Here is a 21,981-nt window from a genome sequence, read left to right as displayed (position 1 = left end):
TTCTCTCCCTTCCTCCTCGCTCCATTGTTGTCTTCCTCCTCCTCCCCTTCTCCCTCGCTCCATTTTGTCTTCCTCCTCTCTCCCCTTCTCCTCGCTCCATTTTGTCTTCCTCTCTCTCCCCTCCCTCGCTCCATTTTGTCTCTTCCTCCTCTCCTTCCATTTTGTCTTCCTCCTCTCCTCTCATTTTGTCTTCTCCTCTCTCCCCTTCCTCCTCGCTTCATTTTGTCTTCCTCTCCTCTCCCCTCTTCCTCCTCGCTCCATTTTGTCTTCCTCCCTTCCTCTTCCATTTTGTCTTCCTCCTCTCTCCCCTTCCTCCTCGCTCCATTTGTCTTCCTCCTCTCTCCTTCCTCTCGCTCCATTTGTCTTCCTCTCTCTCCCCTTCCTCCTCGCTCCATTTTGTCTCTCCTCGCTCCATTTTGTCTTCCTCCTCTCTCCCCTTCCTCCTCGCTCCACTTTTGCTTCTCCTGTCTCCTCTCCCTTCCTCCTCGTCCATTTTGTCTTCCTCCTCTCTTTCTTTTGTCTTCCTCCTCGCTCCCCTTCCTCCTCCATTTTGTCTTCCTCCTCTCTCCCTTCCTCTGCTCATTTTGTCTTCCGCCTCTTCCCTTCCTCCTTCAGCTCCATTTTCTTCCTCCTCTCTCCCTTCCCCTCGCTCCATTTTGTCTTCCTCCTCTCTCCCCTTCCCCTCGCTCCATTTTGTCTTCTCTCTCCGCTCTCCTCCTTCCTCCTCGCTCCATTTTGTCTTCCTCTCCTCCTCTCCTCCTTCTTTCTCTCCTCTCCTCCCATTTTGTCTTCCTCCTCTCTCCCTTCCTCTGCTCCATTTTTGTCTTCCTCCTCTCTCCCTTCTCCTTCCTTCCATTTTGTCTTCCTCCTCTCTCCCTTCCTCCTCGCTCCATTTTGTCTTCCTCCTCTCTCCCTTCCTCCTCGCTCCATTTTGTCTTCCTCCTCTCTCCCCTTTCCTCCTCGCTCCATTGTCTTCCTCCTCTCTCCCCTCCTCTCGCTCCTTTTGTTCCCTCTTCCCCTTCCTCTCCTCCTTTTCTTCCTCCTGCTCTCCCTTCCTCCTCGCTCCATTTTGTCTTCCTCCTCTCTCCCTTCCTACCTCGCTCCATTTTGTCTTCTCCCTCTCTCCCCTTCTCCTCGCTCCATTTTGTCATTCCTCCTCTCTCCCTTCCTCCTCGCTCCAGTTTTGTCTCCTCCTCTCTCCCTTCCTCTCGCTCCATTTTGTCTTCTCTCCTCTCTCCTCCTTCTTCTCCTCGCTCCATGTTGGTCTTCCTCTCTCTTTTCTCCCTTCCACTTCGTCCTTCCATTTTTCTCCTTCCTCCTTCTCTCCCCTCCTCCTGCTCGCTCCATTTTGTCTTCCTCCCTCTCCCCTTCCTCCTCGCTCATTTTGTTTCCTCCTCTCTCCTTCCATCCTCGCTCCATTTTGTCTTCCTCCTCTCCTCCCTTCTCCTGCGTGCCATTGTGTTTTCCTCCTCTCTGCATTGTCTCACTATTTGGTTGTTTGCTGTTCTTCTCCCCACTCCTGTTACCCTCAGTGTATGAGTTGCTATCCTCCATCCTCTCGGGCTCTGGGCTATGGGGACTTACACCATTGCCACTTGTCTGTTCCCCCTTCTCTCTCACTGTCTCTGTCAATTGTGTCTCATTCACCCAACCATTCCTCCACAAGCTCAGCACACAGTATAACTCTCCTCCAGGTCTGCCACTGCTACTTTCCTTCCTCATTTTTCTTCCTCAATGGGCCCTGGACTTGGCCACTATTACCGTCCTCTTTTGCCCTATGACCTTCTCCCTGTCCCTTATTACCCTCTGCTGGAGTTGCTTTGCCAGTGGGCCTTGTCTGTGGTTGGGGGTGGGGCGTCAGAACTGGGAGAAGAATGCATTTCATGGCTTTTCGCTCTGTAGTCGTGCGCAGGTTCTTTGCGGGTGTGATAAACTTGATGAATCATTTTAACAATAGAATCCTCTCTGTCCTTGGGCAGGGCTACAGCCCTGCAGAGGAGAGGAGGAGGAGGGAGGAGGGGAAAGGGACAAGAGATTGAGCAGAGAGAGGAGAAGGGGGAGAAAGGGAAGAGGCAGAAGCGGGAGGGAAGGGATTGGGAGAGAAGGGGAAAGGGGGATGGGAGAGAGGGGAAAGGGGAACGGGAGAGGAAGAAGGAACAGGGGAGGGAGAGAAGGGGACAGGGACGGAGAGAAGGGGAAAGGGGACCGGGAGAGAAGGGAAAGGGGACGGAGAGAAGGGGAAAGGGGGACGGGAGAGAAGGGAAAAGGGGACGGGAGAGTAAGGGGACAGGGGGACGGAGAGGAAGGGGAAGGGACGGGAGAGAGGGAAAGGGGACGGGAAGAAGGGGGAAAGGGGATGAGAGAAGGGGAAAGGGGACGGGAGACGAAAGGGGAAAGGGGCGGGAGAGAAGGGACAGGGGACGGGAGAGAGGGGAAGGGACGGAGAGGGGGATAGGGGACGAGAGAGAAGAACCAAGGGAAAGGGACGAGAGAGATGGGGGCAGAGAGAGAGAGAAGGGAGAAAGCGGGAGGGTGGGAGGAAAAGGAGAGGCAGAAAAGCAGGAGGAAAGGGGGACGGGACGAGAAGGGGGGACGGATAGAAGGGAAGGGAGAGGAAAAGGGGAAAAGGGCGCATCAACTCTTCATTCAACGGATTACAGTTTGAATCGGACAGCAGCCAATCAAATTTTGCCAGCTGAGAAAAAGTTGCGTCTGGCAGTGCAGAGGACCGTCGGCGGGTGAATTCAGATGGAGCCCTTGGAAAGATGATACCCAAAATTATTATTTTGGGATATAAATAAATATGCGGGAAGAAAATTACAGATGGAGGCGCAACAACTTCCAACTTTGTTCGACATTTGAAGCTGCACAAAGAACGGTAAGTCGTGGCTAATATAGCCGACAGCTATATATAACTTTGCTAGTGTAGCATGTAGGCTAACGTAACATTCATGATTTGTGTAAATGTAATATACTAACTATTACTCTTGTGTATATATATACATATGTATGTATATGTATATATATATATGTGTGTATATATATATATATTTGTGTATATATATGTGTGTGTGTATATATATGTATATACACATATATGTATATACACACACATATATATAAGGAGGGACACATATATATGTGTATAGGACACACACACATATATATATATATTTTATATATATATATAAAAATAAAAATATATGTGTGTATATATACATATGTATGTGTATGTATATATATATATATATATGTGTGTGTATATATATATATGTATATGTAGAGAAGGGTATACATAGACAGTTGTGTGTATATATATATATATATATATATATATGTGTGTGTGTGTATATATATATATATATTCACACACACATATATATATTTACAGTGCCATCGGAAAGTTTTCAGACCCCTTGACTTTTTCCACATTTTGTTACTTATTCTAAAATTAATTAAAAAAAAAATATATATAAAAAAATACTGAAATATTACATTTACAAAGGTATTCAGACCCTTTACTCCGTACTTTGTTGAAGCACCTTTGGCAGGGATTACAGCATCGAGTCTTCTTGGGTATGACGCTAGAAGCTTGGCACACCCGTATTTGGGGAGTTTCTCCCATTCTTCTCTGCAGATCCTGTCAAGCTCTGTCAGGTTAGATGGGCAGCGTTGCTGCACAGGTTTTTTCAGGAGTCTCCAGAGATGTTAGATCGGGTTCAAGTCCTTGCTTTGGCTGTGCCACTCAAGGACATTAAGAGACTTGTCTCGAAGCCACTCCTGCGTTGTCTTGGCTGTGTTTTTAGGGTCGTTGTCCTGTTGGAAGGTGAACCTTCTTCCCAGTCTGAGGCCCTGAGCGCTCTGGAGCAGGTTTTCACCAAGGATCTCTCTGTACTTTGCTCCGTTCATCTTTCCCTCGATCCTGACTAGTCTCCCAGTCCCTGTCGCTGAAAATCATCCCCACAGCATGATGCTGCCACCACCATGCTTTACCGTAGGGATGATGCCAGGTTTCCTCCAGACGTGACGCTTGGCATTCAGGCCAAAGAGTTCAATCTTGGTTTCATCAGACCAGAAAATCTTGTTTCTCATGGTCTAAATGTTTTTAGGTGCCTTTTGCAAACTCCAAGTGGGCTGTCATGGGCCATTTACTGAGGAGTGGCTTCAGTCTGGCCACTCTACCATCAAGGCCTCATTGGTGGAGTGCTGCAGAGATGGTTGTTATTTTAGAAGGTTCTCCAATCTCCACAGAGGAACTCTGGAGCTCTGTAAGAGTGACAATGGGCTTCTTGGTCAGCTACCTGACCAAGGCCCTTCTCCCCCAATTGCTCAGTTTGGCCGGGCTGCCAGCTCTAGGAAGAGAATTGGTGGTTCCAAACTTATTCCATTTAAGAATGATGGAGGCCATTTTGTTCTTCTGCAGAAATGTTTTGGTACCCTTCCCCAGATCTGTGCCTCGACATAATCCTGTCTCGTAACTCTGCAGACAAATCCTTCGACATCATGACTTATTTTTTGTTCTGACATGCACTGTCAACCGTGGAACCTTACATAGAAAGTTGTGTGCCTTTCCAATTCATGTAAAATCAATTGAAATTACCACAGGTGGACTCCAATCAAGTTGTAGAAACATCTCAAGGATAATCAATGCAAACAGGATGCACCTGAGCTCAATTTTGAGTCTAAGGTATTTCTGTATTTTATTTTTAATTCATTTGCAAACATTTCTAAGAACCTGTTTTCACTTTTTCATTATGGGGTATTATATGTAGATTTCTTATTTAAGAAATTTTAGAACAAGGCTGTAACGTAACAAAATGTGGATAAAGTCAAGTGGTCTGAATACTTTCCTACGGCACTGGGTTGTATATATACACACACAGACGCATATACAGTTGAAGTCGGAAGTTTACATACACCTTAGCCAAATACATTTAAACTCAGTTTTTCACCTGACATTTAATCCTAGTCAAAATGCCCTGTCTTAGGTCAGTTAGGATCACCACTTTATTTTAAGAATGTGAAATGTCAGAATAATAGTAGAGTGTGATTTGTTTATCGTTTCTTTTTCGTTCATAACATTTCCCAGTGGTCAGAAGTTTACATACACTCAATTAGTATTGGTAGCATTGCCTTTAAATTGTTTAACTTGGGTCAAACATTTTTGGGTACCTTCCAACCTTGCCACAATAAGTTGTGGCCATTCCTCCTGACAGAGCTGGTGTAACTGAGTCAGGTTGTGTAGGCCTCCTTGCTCGCACACGCTTTTTCAGTTCTGCCCACACATTTTCTATAAGATTGAGGTTAGGGCTTTGTGATGGCCACTCCAATACCTTGACTTTGTTGTCTTAAGCCATTTGCCACAACTTTGGAAGTATGCTTGGGGCCATTTCCATTTGGAAGCACCATTTGTGACCAAGCTTTAACTTCCTGACTGATGTCTTGAGATGTTGCTTCAATATATCCACATAATTTTTCTACCTCATGATGCCATCTATTTGTGAAGTGCACCAGTCCCTCCTGCAGCAAAGCACCTACAACATGAATGCTGCCACCCCCTTTTTCCTCCAAACATAACAATGGTCATTATGGCCTAACCAGTTCTATTTTAGTTTCATCAGACAGAGGACATTTCTCCAAAAGGAATGATCTTTGGTCCCCATGTGCAGTTGCAACCCGTAGTCTGGCTTTTTTATGGCGGTTTTGGGAGTGGTTCTTTCTTGCTGAGCGGCCTTTCAGGTTATGTCGATATAGGACTCTATATTTACTTTGGATATAGATACTTTTGTACTGTTTCCTCCAGCATCTTTACAAGGTCCTTTGCTGTTATTCTGGGATTGATGTGCATTTTTCGCACCAAAGCACGTTCATCTCTAGGAGACAGAACGCGTCTCCTTCCTGAGTGGTATGCCGGCTGCGGTGTCCATGGTGTTCATACTTGCGTACTATTGTTTGTACAGATGAACGTGGTACCTTCAGGCGTTGGAAATTGCTCCCAAGGGAACAATACTTTTTTTTCTGAGGTCTTGGCTGATTTTTATTTTATTTTCCCATGATGTCAAGCAAAGAGGCACTGAGTTTGAAGGTCGCACTAAGACTGACCACAGGTCGATAACTCAACTGTACCCCCAAATGATGCTCAATTAAGCCCTACAGTAGCTTCTAAGCCATGACAATAATTTTCAGGATTTTTGGATTCCAAGCTGTTTAAAGGCACAGTCGAACTTAGTTCGTATGGTAACCTTTGACCCACTAGAATTGTGATACAGTGAATTATAAGTGGAAATAACTTGCTGGTAAACAATTGTTGAAAAAGTACAGATGTAGATGTCCTAAGCGACTTCCAAAGATTTGATAGTTTGTCTAACAAGACGATGGTTGTGTGCTTGAAACGACAGTTTTAACAGGACTCCAACCCTAGTGTATGTAACTCTTCGACTCAACGTCTTTTATTTTTATGGCACAGAGACACCCGTTTTTTTCGCGCCCGTCTCAGTTAAACGCTTTTATGGCTGCAATCCGTTAACGGGATGATATGACAACAGCCAGTGAAAGTGCAGGCGCCAATTCAGACAACAGAATCTCATTAATTAAATTCTCCTCAAACATACATGTATCTTATACCATTTTAAAGGTAATCTTGTTGTTATCCCACCAAAGTGTCCGATTTCAAATAGGCTTTACAGCGAAAGCACACAAACGATTATGTTAGGTCACCGACATCTCAGAAAACACAGCAATTTTTCAGCCAAAGACGGGAGTCCAAAAGCAGAAATAGAGATAAAATGAATCACTAACCTTTGATGATCTATTATTTGTTCAGAAATGCCTCCAAAATATCCGGAGAAATTGCAGAGATCACGTCAAAATAACATAAATACTCATTATAAACTTTGATGAAAGAACATTTTACATATAATTAAGGATCCACTTGTCTGTAATGCAAACCATTGTGTCAGATTTCAAAAAGCTTTACGGCAAAAGCACAATATTCAATAATCTGAGAACAGCGTTCAGCCACAAAAGGAAGCCATACAGTTACCCGCCAAATTGTGTAGTCAACAAAACTYATAAAAAGCATTATAAATCTTCACTTACCTTTGCTGATCTTCGTCGGAATGCACTCCCAGGATTCCCACTTCCACAAGAAATGTTTGTTTTGTTCGGTAATGTCCATCATTTATGTCCAAATAGCTATTTTTGTTAGCGTGTTTGGTTAACAAATCCAAAGTCAGGAACCGCGTTCACTAAAAGCAGACGAAATGTCAAAAAGTTCCGTTACAGTCAGTAGAAACATGTCAAACGATGTATTGAATCAATCTTTAGAATGTTTTTAACATACATTTTCAGTAACGTTCCAACCGGAGAATTACATTGACTTCAGATGTGCGATGGAACAGAGCTCCCTCTCATGTGAACGCGCATKGTCAGAGCATGGTCAGGTCATGATAGACCTGACTAATTCCTGKCTCCTTCGGCCCCACTTCACAGTAGAGGCATCAGACAAGGTTCTACAGACTGTTGACATCTAGTGGAAGCCGTAGGAAGTGCAAACTCATCCATATCCCACTGTGTATTCAATAGGGGCTTGGTTGATAATCAACCAACCTCAGAATTCCCACTTCCTGTTTGGATTTTTTCTCAGGTTTTTGCCTGCCATATGAGTTTTGTTGTACTCACAAACATCATTCAAACAGTTTTAGAAACGTCAGAGTGTTTTCTATCCAATACAAATAATATGCTTATATTAGCAACTGGGACTGAGGAGCAGGCAGTTTACTATGGGCACCTCTGGGCACTTTTCATCCAAGCTACTCAATACTGCCCCTGCAGCCATAATAATAATCMGTTGCAGAGGCCGACACTAATCCATTGTGGATGCTGCGGGGATGGTACAGTCCAAGAAGGGGAGTGTGGGCTGCACAATGCACGTCTCTCTCCGGGATGTGTGCTATCTCGCCCATTTGTGCACATTCATTGTTTCATGACTTCATTGTGTGAATTGTTTGTTTTTGAGTGTTAGTGTATTTCATTTCCCAATTACATAWATCACTAGTAGTACATTTACTGTTAGTTTCTATACTTTCTTATCTACAATGTTTTTGGTTATATTAAGGTTTGTTAATATAATTATATTAATATAATTTTATTCCAGTCTTTTACCGTTCTCGTTGTCAGTGGACACGTTGTTTGCGGAGCGCACAACCTATGCTACACGTGTGAGAAACAAGGTTGATTTCATTCCATTTACGAGTTTTGTCAATTTAGTCATTGTCTTCTGTTTGGAGTGCTACTGTCAATGTTGATTAAGGACGGGCACCTGATTACGCATAGAAGTAGGTGTGCGTGCAAATTTAGGCATATAAATGTGTCCATTTGGGGGTCTGATAGTTTTTGGGATTAGCTTAACGCACCACCACTAATGACCTGTGGAGTTTCTCAAAGTGATGATTTCTTCACCTCAAACAGCAAGCAAACCTAAGTCTTTTTTTTTTTTTTTATAGCCGTTGAGAATGACACATGTATTTAAAAAATCTTTCCAGCTCTCTTTCTTTTGATAACCATTTAGCGTGAAAGGGAAAAATGTCATGCTCTGATCAAGTGGAAACATCATTTAACAGGCTTCCTGATTACTTATTATCCCTTGCACAAATAGCCTACAGCAGTGTCTGTCCAGAGCTCACTGGCAGGGGAAACTCTGAGGGCCTGAGTACTCTGAGTATGTTATACAATGTTGCATGTTTGCTAGCACCAGCTTCAGGCCTGGACCAAGTTGATAGTTGAAATAATGTTTCAAGTTATTGCAGAGAGGCCATGTGTAGCCAATGTGATTTATATGCTATTTATATTTATCCGGATATTTTCTACCTGCAGGCTGCAATGTTTTTGTTGGCTTTATGTAGGCTATTTTTACATAGTTGGCAATGGCAATAGAAGTTACTTTTTAGGTTTGTATCAATTTCATTTAGATTTGGATAGAATTAACCCCATGAAAATGATTTTGAGATATGATGACATTATTAGAAATTGAACTGTTCCACGAAAATGTGCATATGAAAACTATAACTGGCACTCAGATCGGTAGAAATGGTAAGATAAATTCGCATTCCACATGAGAAAGTTTGCCGACTCCTCGTGTAGCCTATTACCGGCAACTTCAGGAGAGTAACGGCAGAATCTCTGAAAGTCAGTAGGAGCAGGTTAAGGTTTTTTCTTGTGGTTATCTTGATCTCTGGTTCTCTCTTGAGTCATTTCTGTCTTAGGTAATCAAACAGTGTGCTTATTAAAGCATCAGACAAGCTCAATGTGTATATATAGTTGATTTTATTAAAACACATAGGGTGTGACTATATATAGAAAAATACTTTTAAACATTTCTACCAATCGATTGGTCAAAGGAACAGACAACTTTTGGTCGACCAATGCTTTTTCTTCGTCGGGGACAGCACTGTTTTGGTCTAAAGTGTGTTTAACAACATGGGTCAGTGATAGTGTTTGGTCTATAGGAGGAGAAAGTGTGTTGGAAGAGGCTTGTCATAGGTGTGTTGGAAGCGAGTGTGGCAGATATACAGGCAGGCTGCTGAGATGAGGCCAGTGTCTCACACACACACACCACCCCAGAGGAATAAAGCTGTGGGTCCACTCTGTGGTTTCCTGTGAGTGAAGCAKGRGATTATGGGTTATGGCCACCTCAGGCAACCCCAGCTCTTCTGACACCGAACGCTAAATCTCCCAGGTTACTATCATAAACAGGCCAGGAAGTCATCCAATCCAAACACTTTAACCCCGCCTTGCCTCACAGCCGGGCCCACGCTACCAGATATCAAAAGGCACCTGCACCCCACATTGTATGTTTCCCTGTGTGTGTCTGTGTGTCTGTGTGTGTGTGTGTGTGTGTGTGTGTGTGTGTGTGTGTGTGTGTGTGCGTCACACATGGGTTCAAATACATGTGTGAGTATCTGGCATTTAAAATACTTTTTCTGTGTATTTGAGTCTTTTCTAATAGGCAGCCGAAAACAAGTACTTTTATTTCAGTATTTGAATGGTTATTTGTGTAAACCAAAAATTCTGACAAATTGTATTAGACAGGATTTTCAAATACTTATTTCAAATACCTGGGTTAAATGTATGGRAGTGCATTTGAGTTGGTGTATTTGAGTATTTAAAATACTTTCCAAGTGTATTCCAAATTACATAAAATATTAAACTATCTGAACAATTACTTGTATGAATGTATTTGAAAGTAAATGAGATATATGAAATAGTATTTGAACCCAGGTCTGGTGTTTGTGTGACAGGCGGTGCCAAAGTGTGACACGTTTGTGTGATGAGACTGAATACTTGCAAAAGCATCGGTTTGCATTTTAAATCACAAACAAAACCTCAACCGAACACACACAACTTCTGTAAAATAAATGAATAGCAGCACTTTAAAAAAAAGTCTGCATTAAGCCATAAACAAATGATATGCATWTTAAAAACATATAATCTAAATATATTAACAAGGTGTAGTTCCGAAATACAATATTATAACGTCATTGAGAGACAACAAAACTCTCTAGTCTGCAGTGGCATTACCAAACTCTGACTCTTCCTGGCTGGCTGTGGAGTACAGTAGGAACTAAGAATACAGGGGCCTCTGCTTCCCTAGTCAAGAACATCCACTTGTCATGGCCAGAGGCAAAAAAAGAGCAAGCCAAGCACCTAGGAAACTTCAGTACACTTTTCTCCTGGAGGTAGTGTGACGATCACTGAGCTTATAAATGAACGATGATGATGAGCCATCCGCCTCGTCGGGAACATTTCCCTCAATTCTTCTCACGCATTGTTTGGTATGCGTCTTAATAACAATTTTCCACCACCATGCTAGGGTAGCTAATGCTACTACTGTACGTGTTGTGTACAGCGGTCAGATGGGTAACAACAGACTGGTGCAACCTGATTGGCTGAACGTTGTACGCAACGTACAGGAGTAGCATTAGCCACCCTAGCATGGTGGTGGGAAGTTTTGTTTTATTAAGACAGAATGCACAATTTCCCCGTTTTGAAATTGTATAATTTCTTTTTTAACTGCTCGCTATTAAAGCTAGTAAAGGAGGAAACCGATGCCTTTGCAGCCACAATGGAAGATGCTTTATGTACTCGCTGGTCACGGTGGAGGTTGGGTGCATTGCCCGCTACGCTACCTGCGTTGGGATGTTAAAGACCAGACACACATACCATTTTAGAATAAGGCTGTAACGTAAACAATTTGGAAAAAGTCAAGGGGTCTGAACACTTTCTGAAGGCACTGTGTGTGTGTGTGTGTGTGTGGTGTGTGTATATATATATATCATGACTTCATTGTGTGAATTGTTTGTGTTGATTGATTGATTGTTAGTGTATATCAATTCCCCATTACATATATCACCATAATTATATACAATACAGTATATCACACAACATACATAGATACACATACAGTATACATACACACACACACTATATATTATTTTTATGGCACACGAGACACCCGTCTTTTTCGCGCCGTCTCAGTTAACTAATCCGTTGCAGAGGCCGACACTAATCCATTGTGGATGCTGCGGGGATGGTACAGTCCAAGAAGAAGGGGAGTGTGGCTGCACAATGCACGTCTCTCTCCAGAATGTGTGCTCTCTCCCGCCCATTTGTGCACATTCATTGTTCATGACTTCATTGTGTGAATTGTTTGTGTTTGATTGATTGTTGATTGATTGTTAGTGTTATCAATTCTCCATTACATATATCACCAGTAGTACGTTTACTGTTAATTCCTATAATTTCGAATCTACAATGTTTGTTTGGTTATGTTAATGTCTGGTAATGCATTCATTATGAATGTATTAAATAGTTTTTTTCCCTCATCAATTACTACACACTATCCATAATGACAAAGCAAAAAACTTAACAAATCACATTTACATAAGTATTCAGACCCTTACTCAGTACTTTGTTGAAGCACCTTTGTCAGCGATTACAGCCTTGGTCTTCTTGGGTATGACGCTACAAGCTTGGCACACCTGTATTTGGGGAGTTTCCCCTTATTCTCTGCAGATCCTCTCAAGCTCTGTCAGGTTGGATGGGAAGCGTGGCAGCACAGCCATTTTTAGGTCTCTCCAGAGATGTTAGATCGGGTTCAAGTCTGGGCTCTGGCTGAGCTACTCAAGGCCATCAGAGACTTGTCCCGAAGCCACTCTTGCATTGTCTTGGCTGTGTGCTGAGTATCGTTGTCCTGTTGGAAAGTGAACCTTCGCCCCAGTTTGAGGTCCTGAGCGCTCTGGAGCAGGTTTTCATCAGGGATATCGCTCTACTTTGCTCCGTTCATTTTTCCCTTGATCCTGACTAGTCTCCCAGTCCTGCCGCTGAAAAACATCCCCACAGCATGATCTGCCAACCACATGCTTCACCGTAGGGATGGTGGCAGGTTTGTTCCAGACATGACGCTTGGTATTCAGGCCAAAGTGTTCAGTCTTGGTTTCATCAGACCAGACAATCTTGTTTCTCACGGTCTGAGTCCTTTACGTGCCTTTTGCAAACTCCAAGTGGCTTTCATATACCTTTTACTGAGGAGTGACATCCGTCTGACCACTCTACCATAAAGGGCTGTTAGCAGTTGATGTTATTTTCAAAACACAGCCCCAAAGCAATCAGGGGGAGAAAAATATATTTATTCAAGAGAACAAATCATAGCTATGCTGGAAAGTGTCGATTATTCCCTGTTCAGTGTAGAAAACACTGAGAACAAGGAGACAGGATATAGGTTATACCCAAGCCTAGCCTGTAATTGAGCAATTAGAGTTCCTTGCAATATATTTGGGCCAATGGCAAATACCCCGTATCCTGTTTTAGGCTCAATGTATATACAATTTGGACCAATGAGAAATTGCCACATGTAGCTATGAGTCCAGACTGGAACCCCTACACATTTCTAAACAGATGTTGAACTGAAAAACATCCTGTGTCCCTGACCCATTTAATCTTCAGTTCCCCATTACAGAAAAACAACTTTTTCTTTGATCGGTAGTTCTCTACTCTGTGTATTTATCTGTAAATATTCTAACAGGCTGATTGGTGGAGTGCTACTGAGATGGTTGCCCTTCTAGAAGGTTCTCCCATCTCCACAGAGGAATTCTGGAGCTCTGTAAGAGTGACCATCGGGTTCTTGGTCACCTCCCTGAACAAGGCCTTCTCCCCCGATTGCTCATTGGCCGGGCGGCCAGCTCTAGGAAGAGTCTTGCTGGTTCCAAATTTTTCCATTTATTAAGAATGATGGAGGCCACTGTGTTCTTGGGGACCTTTAATGCTGGGCAAAACTTGGATACCCTCTCCCAGATTGTGCTTCGACACAATCCTGTCTCGGGGCTCTACGGAAAACTCCTTCGACCTCATGGCTTGGTTTTTGCTCTGACACGCACTGTCAACTGTGGACCTTATATAGACAGGTGTGTGCCTTTCCAAATCATGTCCAATCAATTGAATTACACGGGGACTCCATTCAAGTTGTAGAACATCTCAAGGATCATCAATGGAAACAGGATGCATCGGAGCTCAGTTTCAAGTCTCATAGCAGGGTCTGATACTTATGTAAATGAGGTATCTGTTTTTTATAAATGTCCCAAAATTCTAATGTTTTGCTTTGTCATTATGAGGTGTTGGGTGTAGATTGAGGATATTTGTTCTTTAATCCATTTAGAATAAGGCTGCAACATAACAAAATGTGTAAAAAGCGAAGGGGTCTGAATACTTTCCAAGTGCACTGTATATATTGTATGCTGATGATTGACTAAAACAAATCTTGTTCGACCAACATTCTGTCAAACAAACAATCGACCAGTCGACTATTTCGCTGACCCCTGTTATTAAGCACACTTTCGACCAACTCTGTCCCTGGCCCCAGTTTTTAAACACACATTAGACCACAGGCAGCCGGTGGCACCTTAATTGGGGAGGATGGGCTCATAGTAATGGCTGGAATGGAATTATTGGAATGGATCCACACGTGTTTGATACCATTCCATTCACTCCATTCTAGACGTTATAATGAACCAATCACCTCTGCAGCCTCCTGTGCTTTAGACCAAACACTGTCATTGGCCCCTGTTGTTAAACACACTTTAGACCAAACACTGTCATTGGCCCCTGTTGTTAAACACACTTTAGACCAAACACTGTCATTGGCCCCTGTTGTTAAACACACTTTAGACCAAACACTGTCATTGGGCCCTGTTGTTAAACACACTTTAGACCAAACACTGTCATTGGCCCCTGTTGTTAAACACACTTTAGACCAAACACTGTCATTGGCCCTGTTGTTAAACACACTTTAGACCAAACACTGTCATTGGCCCCTGTTGTTAAACACACTTTAGACCAAACACTGTCATTGGCCTGTTGTTAAACACACTTTAGACCAAACACTGTCATTGGCCCCTGTTGTTTAAACACACTTTAGACCAAACACTGTCATGGCCCCTGTTGTTACACACATTTTAGACCAAACACTGTCATTGGCCCCTGTTGTTAAACACACTTTAGACCAAACATGTCATTGGCCCCTGTTGTTAAACACACTTTAGACCAAACACTGTCATTGGGCCCTGTTGTTAAACACACTTTAGACCAACACTGTCATTGGCCCCTGTTGTTAAAACACTTTAGACCAAACACTGTCATTGGCCCCTGTTGTTAAACACACTTTAGACAAACACTGTCATTGGCCCCTGTTGTTAAACACACTTTAGACCAAACACTGTCATTGGCCCTGTTGTTAAACACACTTTAGACCAAACACTGTCATTGGCCCTGTTGTTAAACACACTTTAGACCAAACACTGTCATTGGCCCTGTTGTTAAACACACTTTAGACCAACACTGTCATTGGCCCCTGTTGTTAACACACTTTAGACCAAACACTGTCATTGGGCCTGTTGTTAAACCAACTTTAGACCAAACACTGTCATTGGGCCCTGTTGTTAAACACACTTTAGACCAAACACACTGTCATTGGCCCCTGTTGTTAAACACACTTTAGACCAAACACTGTCATTGGCCCCTGTTGTTAACACACTTTGACCAACACTGTCATTGGCCCCTGTTGTTAAACACACTTTAGACCAACACTGTCATTGGCCCCTGTTGTTAAACACACTTAGACCAAACACTGTCATTGGCCCCTGTTGTTAAACACACTTTAGACCAAACCTGTCATTGGCCCCTGTTGTTAAACACACTTTAGACCAAACACTGTCATTGGCCCCTGTTGTTAAACACACTTTAGACCAAAACACGTCATTGGCCCCTGTTGTTAAACACACTTTAGACCAAACACTGTCATTGGCCCGTTGTTAAACACACTTTAGACCAAACACTGTCATTGGCCCCTGTTAAACACACTTAAGACCAAACACTGTCATTGGCCCCGTTGTTAAACACACTTTAGACCAAACACTGTCATTGGCCCCTGTTGTTAAACAACTTTAGACCAAACACTGTCATTGGCCCTGTTGTTAAACACACTTTAGACCAAACACTGTCATTGGGCCCCTGTTGTAAACACACTTTAGACCAAACACTGTCATTGGGCCCCTGTTGAAACACCTTTAGACCAAACACTGTCATTGGGCCCCTGTTGAAACACAGCTCTCTTGTTGCTGTACAGTAGGGCACCATGGGGATAACCCAAAACCACCTGGACCTGTAGACTAAATACAGCTGAGCCTGTAGTCAAAACATGGTAGGCCTCTATTCCAAACACAGCTGGACCTGTAGACTAAATACAGCTGAGCCTGTAGTTAAACATGGCAGGGGCTCTATTCCAAACACACCTGGACCTGTAGACTAAATACAGCTGAGCCTGTAGTTAAAACATGGCAGGCTATATTCCAAACACACCTGGACCTGTAGACTAAATACAGCTGAGCCTGTCGTCAAAACATGGTAGGGCCTCTATTCCAAAGACACCAGGCTCTGTTACAAATCCACTTAGCAGTTTTCACTCTCTTTGCAGGACCAATCAGATGGTGAAGATCCTGTACTCCTTTGGAGTGTTTGTCAGCTTTGCCATCCAGTCCTTCGTCCCGGCGGAGATCATGATTCCCCCGGTCCAAGCAAGGCTACGGGAGAGCTGGAGGGCACCCTGTGAGACGATCCTCAGAGGCCTGCTCGTCTGCCTCACCTGTGAGTACCTTCTCTCTGTCAATGGTATGTGTGTGTGTGTATATATATATATACTGTATGCGTGATTTACATAGTGGGAGTGGCCTCAGTTGATCGGACCTGGAATTAATCTCTTTGGCTGAGAATCTCTTTTTGTCTGTAACATGTTCTGGCTAAGCACCCTAAATGAATATGAATCATGAAAGACTTGACATTTTTCCCTATGCAGGCAGGCAGGCAGCACCCAGATGTTGAATGAATGAACGAGCAGAAGATTGACTGTGGAATGGCTGGTTGTCATGGTGCTGTCAATCCTCTCACTGTGCCCGAGTTGCAGCCTTCAAAGACTTATGGTGTCTGTGTGTGTACGTATGGGGTGTTCTAGTGGGATACCCCAGGGAGGTACAGATGTAGCACTTCCCCTCTTCATCTCAAAGTAACACTGATGTCGTTAGTTTCCTCTCCTCTCCTGCCCTCTTCATCTCAAAGTAAACACTGATGTCATTAGTTTCCCCCCTCCCCTCCTGTCTGAAATGATGAAAATGTGGAATTGGAAGAATTTAAGTTAGAGCTGGTAACTACAAGGCAGAGTGTGGGCAAACTGGGCAAACAGGCCTCCCCACATTGACAGTGCAGGATCCTATCCTAGCAGGCCCCGACTGGCCACATTGGTTGGTATGCAGCATCTGGTTGTCATGGCAATGGAAGGAAGAGTAATAAATAGCATGACAGCGTAAAAGAGGAAACTGCTGAGGAGAGCATTAGAAACAGATCTTCAGGAGATGTCTGTCTGTCTGTCAACAGGCGCTGCATACCAACCAATGTGGCCAGTCGGGGCCTGGGCCTGCTAGGATAGGATACTGCACTGTCAATGTCGGGAGGCCTGTTTGCCCAGTTTTCCCACACTCTACCTAGTAGTTAACAGGTGTCCTGTCCATGGTGCTGAACTGGCTGGGTGAATAGTGAGAACCCTGTCCATGGTGCTGATAGTGAGAACCCTGTCCTTGGTGCTGAACTGACTGGGTGAATAGGCCTGGCTGAACAGACGTTCCTGCCCATGGTAGACCTTCCCTAACCTTTACCAGAGGGAGGTTGGAAGTGAAAGCTAGGGACAACTTAATGCAGTGAACTAAGCATTACTAGTCCTTCATCCACAACATCAACACAACATGTAATCCCTGTTCCCAGATCTCCCCCTCCAACCTTGTTTATACAGTACGACGTGATGCAGCATCAACTATGATGCTTTACAACCATTAGCTTGGATTGAAGGTGTCAAGTTTATAAATATCTATATATCCTAAAAACAGAATTGCTGAATTTATGTTGACAGAGGGAAAATTCTTCGGTCTTCTAGTATCTCTATTGTTTTGTCTTAAAACCCATCTTTGGATAAATTGTATCAACCGCTGAACTGTGGTGCAACCCAGAAGTGATATACAGTGTATTTGGAAAGTATTCAGGACCCCTTGACTTTTTCAAAATGTTGTTATGTTACAGCCTTATTCTAAAATTGATGAGTTTTTAGATTCGTTTTTTTCCTCATCAATCTAAACAACACCCCACAATGACAAGGCAAAAACATGTTGTTTGACTGTACAAGCTTGGCACAACTGTATTTGGGGAGTTTCTCCCATTATTCTCTGCAGAAGCCAAAAGGACTCAAGGCTGTAATCGCTGCCAAAGGTGCTTCAACAAAGTACTGAGTAAGGGGTCTGAATACTTATTTAAATGTGATATTTCAGTTCATTATTTTTAATACATTTGCAAAAATGTCAAGATACCTGTTATTGCTTTGTCATTATGGGATGTTGTGTGTAGATTGATGAGGGAAAAACTACTTAATCCATTTTAGAATAAGACTGTAACTTACCAATGTTGAAAAAGTCAAGGGGTCTGAATACTTTCCGAATGCACTGCATCTAGATGAAGCATGGATTATAGAATATTCCATGCCTCTGGTGCACAAGACAAAAATGCAGTCTTGCCTTATATTGTAAATGTCCTGGGGACTTTAAATAGCAACCACCTAGCAGACCGGGTATGGCAACTGCTGTGGTGAAGGAGACCAGACTACAGAGGTAAAGAGAGAGTTTACCCAAAAGTGCTTCGTAGATGAACACATACAAATGTAGCTTTCTGTGCATATAAAGTGAGGTGCAATGGTGGGTGAGTGACTTGGCATTTGTATTAAGGCGCAAGAATGCATGATAAGTAGAGTCTAGTCTCTGTAAGACAGAGGAGGTTGCATGCATGTACAGCAAATCACTATAATCAATTACAGAGAGAAAAGTGGCCTGAACAAGCTTCTTTCTAGCCCTAAGCGGGAAGCAAGCGTTATTATTACAAAAATAAAAACCCAATTTCAATTTAAGCTTCCTCACAAGATTATCCATATGAACGTCAAAGGACAACTTCTCATCCAACCATATACCTAGGTACTGTACTTGTAGGATGACACTTTTTCAATGGATAAGCTACCAGATGTGACAATGCTAAACTTCCCTGGCTGAGTGCGAGCTCTGATAAAGCTTTTTGTACATTCAAGACCAGTTTGAGAGCATAAAGGGAGGCCTACAGTGACTGAAAAGCAATGTGAAGCTCTTCAACAGCCTGAACCAGAGAAGGAGCACATGAATATATGACTGTATCATCTGCATAATGATGTAACTCTGCTGGTTGCATCCCATTTATCAAATCATTAATGAAAATTTAGAACAACACAGGAGCTAAAATGGAACCCTGGGGCACACCTCTATTAATCTCAAGAAAGCTAGACTTGTGATTGTCAGTATATACACATTGTGTTCTCTCAGAAAGATAGTTCCTAAACCAATTTACTGCCCCTTCACTGCTACTAATGTTAGCTAGCAACAATTCATGGTCAACTGCATCAAATGCCTTTGTAAATCAACAAAAAGATCAGCACAATGTTGCTGTTTTATTAAGTGCATTTATGATGTCATTTGCCACTGCCATAGCTGCAGTGGCTATGCCCCCACCTAAAGCCAGACTGAACCCCGCTTAGAATGTCATTTTCAATTAATAAGTGTTTTAACTGAGAGTTCACTAGGGATTCATAGACTTTGGCCAGGATAGGGAGTTTGGAGATAGGACAATATTTATTAGCATCTGAGGGATCTCCACCCTTTAGCAGTGGGAGTACATAAGCTGATTTCTAAATAGTGGGTATGGAATTGGTCAAGAGACTCAAGTTGAAAATGTGAGCCACAGGTTCAGTAATAATACCAGCTGCTATCTTTAAGAGGTAGGGGTCCGGGTTGTCTGGACCTGCAGACTTTTTACTGTCTATAGCCTTTAGTGCTTTATAGACCTCAGTATAAGAAACAGGCTSAAAGTTAAAATGGTTCACATGAGAGTTTACAGTGGCTTGCGAAAGTATTCACCCCCTTGGAATTTTTCCTATTTTGTTGACTTAACCCCTGGAATTAAAATTGTTTTTTGGGGGGGGTTTGTATMATTTGATTTACACAACATGCCTACCACTTTGAAGATGCAAAATATTTTTTATTGTTGAAACAAACAAGAAATAAGACAAAAAAAATGAAAACTTGAGCGTGCATAACTATTCTCTCCCCCAAGTCAATACTTTGTAGAGCCACCTTTTGCAGCAATTACAGGTGCAAGTCTCTTGGGGTATGTCTCTATTAGCTTGGCACATCTAGCCACTGGGATTTCTGCCCATTCTTCAAGGCAAAACTGCTTCAGCTCCTTCAAGTTGGATGGGTTCCGCTGGTGTACAGCAATCTTTAAGTCATACCACAGATTCTCAATGGATTGGGGTCTGGGCTTTGACTAGGCCATTCCAAGACATTTACATGTTTCCCCTTAAACCACTCAAGTGTTGCTTTAGCAGTTTGCTTAGAGTCATTGTCCTGCTGGAAGGTGAGCCTCCGTCCCAGTCTCAAATCTCTGGAAAACTGAAACAAGAATTTCCCTGTATTTAGCGCCATCCATCATTCCTTCAATTCTGACCAGTTTCCCAGTCCCTGCCGATGAAAAACATCCCCACAGCATGACACTGTCACCACCATGCTTCACTGTGGGGATGGTGTTYTCGGGTGATGAGAGGTGTTGGGTTTGCGCCAGACAGCGTTTTCCTTGATGGCCAAAAAGCTCAATTTTAGTCTCATCTGAAAAGAGTACCTTCTTCCATATGTTTGGGGAGTCTCCCACATGCCTTTTGGCGAACACCAAACATGTTTGCTTATTTTTTTCTTTAAACAATGGCTTTTTTCTGGCCACTCTATCGTAAATCCCAGCTCTGTGGAGTGTGCAACTTAAAATGGTCCTATGGACAGATACTCCAATCTCTGCTGTGGAGCTTTGCAGCTCCTTCAGGGTTATCTTTTGTCTCTTTGTTGCCTCTCTGATTAATTCCATCCTTGCCTGGTCCGTGAGTTTTGGTGGGCAGCCCTCTCTTGGCAGGTTTGTTGTGGTGCCATATTCTTTCCATTTTTTAATAATGGATATAATGGTGCTCTGTAGGATGTTCAAAGTTGATCTGTACTTCTCCACAACTTTGTTCCTGATCTGTTTGGAGAGCTCCTTGGTCTTCATGGTGACGCTTGCTTGGTGGTGCCCCTTGCTGTGTGGTGTTGCAGGCTTTGGGGCCTTTCAGAACAGGTGTATATATACTTAGATCATGTGACAGATCAWGTGACATTTCGATTGCACACATGTGGACTTTATTTAACTCATTATGTGACTTCTGAAGGTAATTGGTTGCACCAGATCTTATTTAGGGGCTTCATAGCAAAGATGGTGAATCCATATGCACACACCACTTTTGTATTTTTAGAATTGTTTGAAACAAGTAATTTTTTTCATTTCACTTCACCAATTTGGACTATTTTGTGTATGTCCATTACATGAAATCCCCCAAATATTACAGGTTGTAATTAAACAAAATAGGAAAAATGCCAAGGGGGGGGGTGAAAACATTTGCAAGGCACTGTATGTCATAATTTACTATAACAGAGCTTACATTAGAGGCCTGGGCCCCACCATTATCAAAAGCTGAACCAGCAGATATGAATTGCTTGTTAAAAAACCCTACAATATGGGCTTTATCCTTCAATTCATTAGAATCCATCATTAAATGGTCATGAAGGCCAAAGGATACATTAGAACCTGACACTGATTTGATTACCTTCCAGAACTTGGTAGGGCTGTTTAGGTTCTCTGTGACTGCATTTRGATAGAAATCTGATTTGGACTTCCTGATCAATCCTGTACATTTGTTTCTTAGCGCTTTGAAGGAGGCCCAGTCAACAGGAGCATTTGTACAGTGCCTTCGGGAAAGTATTCAGACCCCTTGACTTTTTCCACATTTTATTGTTACAGCCTTATTCTAAAATCGATTAAATATTTGTTTTCTTCTCAGCAATCTACACACAATACCCCATAATGACAAAGCAAAAACAGGTTTTTAGACATTTCTGCAAAACAAAAACGGAAAAAAGTACCTTGTTTACTGGGAATGGAGCTCAGGTACATCCTGTTTCCATTGATCATCCTTGAGATGTTTCTACAACTTGGAGTCCACCTGTGGTAAATGTAATTGATTTCACATGATTTGGAAGGGCACACACCTGTCTATATAAGGTCCCACAGTTGACAGTGCATGTCAGAGCAAAAACCAAGCTATGAGGTCGAAGGAATTGTCCGTAGAGCTCCGAGACAGGATTGTGTCGAGGCACAGATCTGGGGAAGGGTACCAAAACATTTGTGCTGTATTGAAGGTCCCCAAGAACACAGTGGTCTCCATCATTCTTAAATTGAAGA

The 21,981-nt window shown here is 42.8% G+C and overlaps 1 protein-coding gene across 1 annotated transcript in view; it reads left to right on the top strand.

Annotated features, from left to right (window-relative positions):
* The window catches only part of LOC112068423 (neutral amino acid uniporter 4-like), a gene marked incomplete at its 3' end in the record, with an annotated part of 88,573 nt that extends 72,355 nt beyond the window's left edge, over positions 1-16,218 (top strand). Inside the window, exon 13 of the mRNA XM_070438146.1 lies at positions 16,025-16,218. Within this exon, the coding sequence (XP_070294247.1) occupies positions 16,025-16,218 (194 nt within the window). The remainder of the gene's footprint in view (positions 1-16,024) is intronic.
* Positions 16,219-21,981: the final 5,763 nt, after the last annotated feature.

Source organism: Salvelinus sp. IW2-2015, unplaced genomic scaffold (assembly GCF_002910315.2).
Source record: "Salvelinus sp. IW2-2015 unplaced genomic scaffold, ASM291031v2 Un_scaffold511, whole genome shotgun sequence".
NCBI classification, from domain to species: domain Eukaryota; kingdom Metazoa; phylum Chordata; class Actinopteri; order Salmoniformes; family Salmonidae; genus Salvelinus; species Salvelinus sp. IW2-2015.
This window is presented reverse-complemented; position numbering and strand designations above follow the sequence as displayed.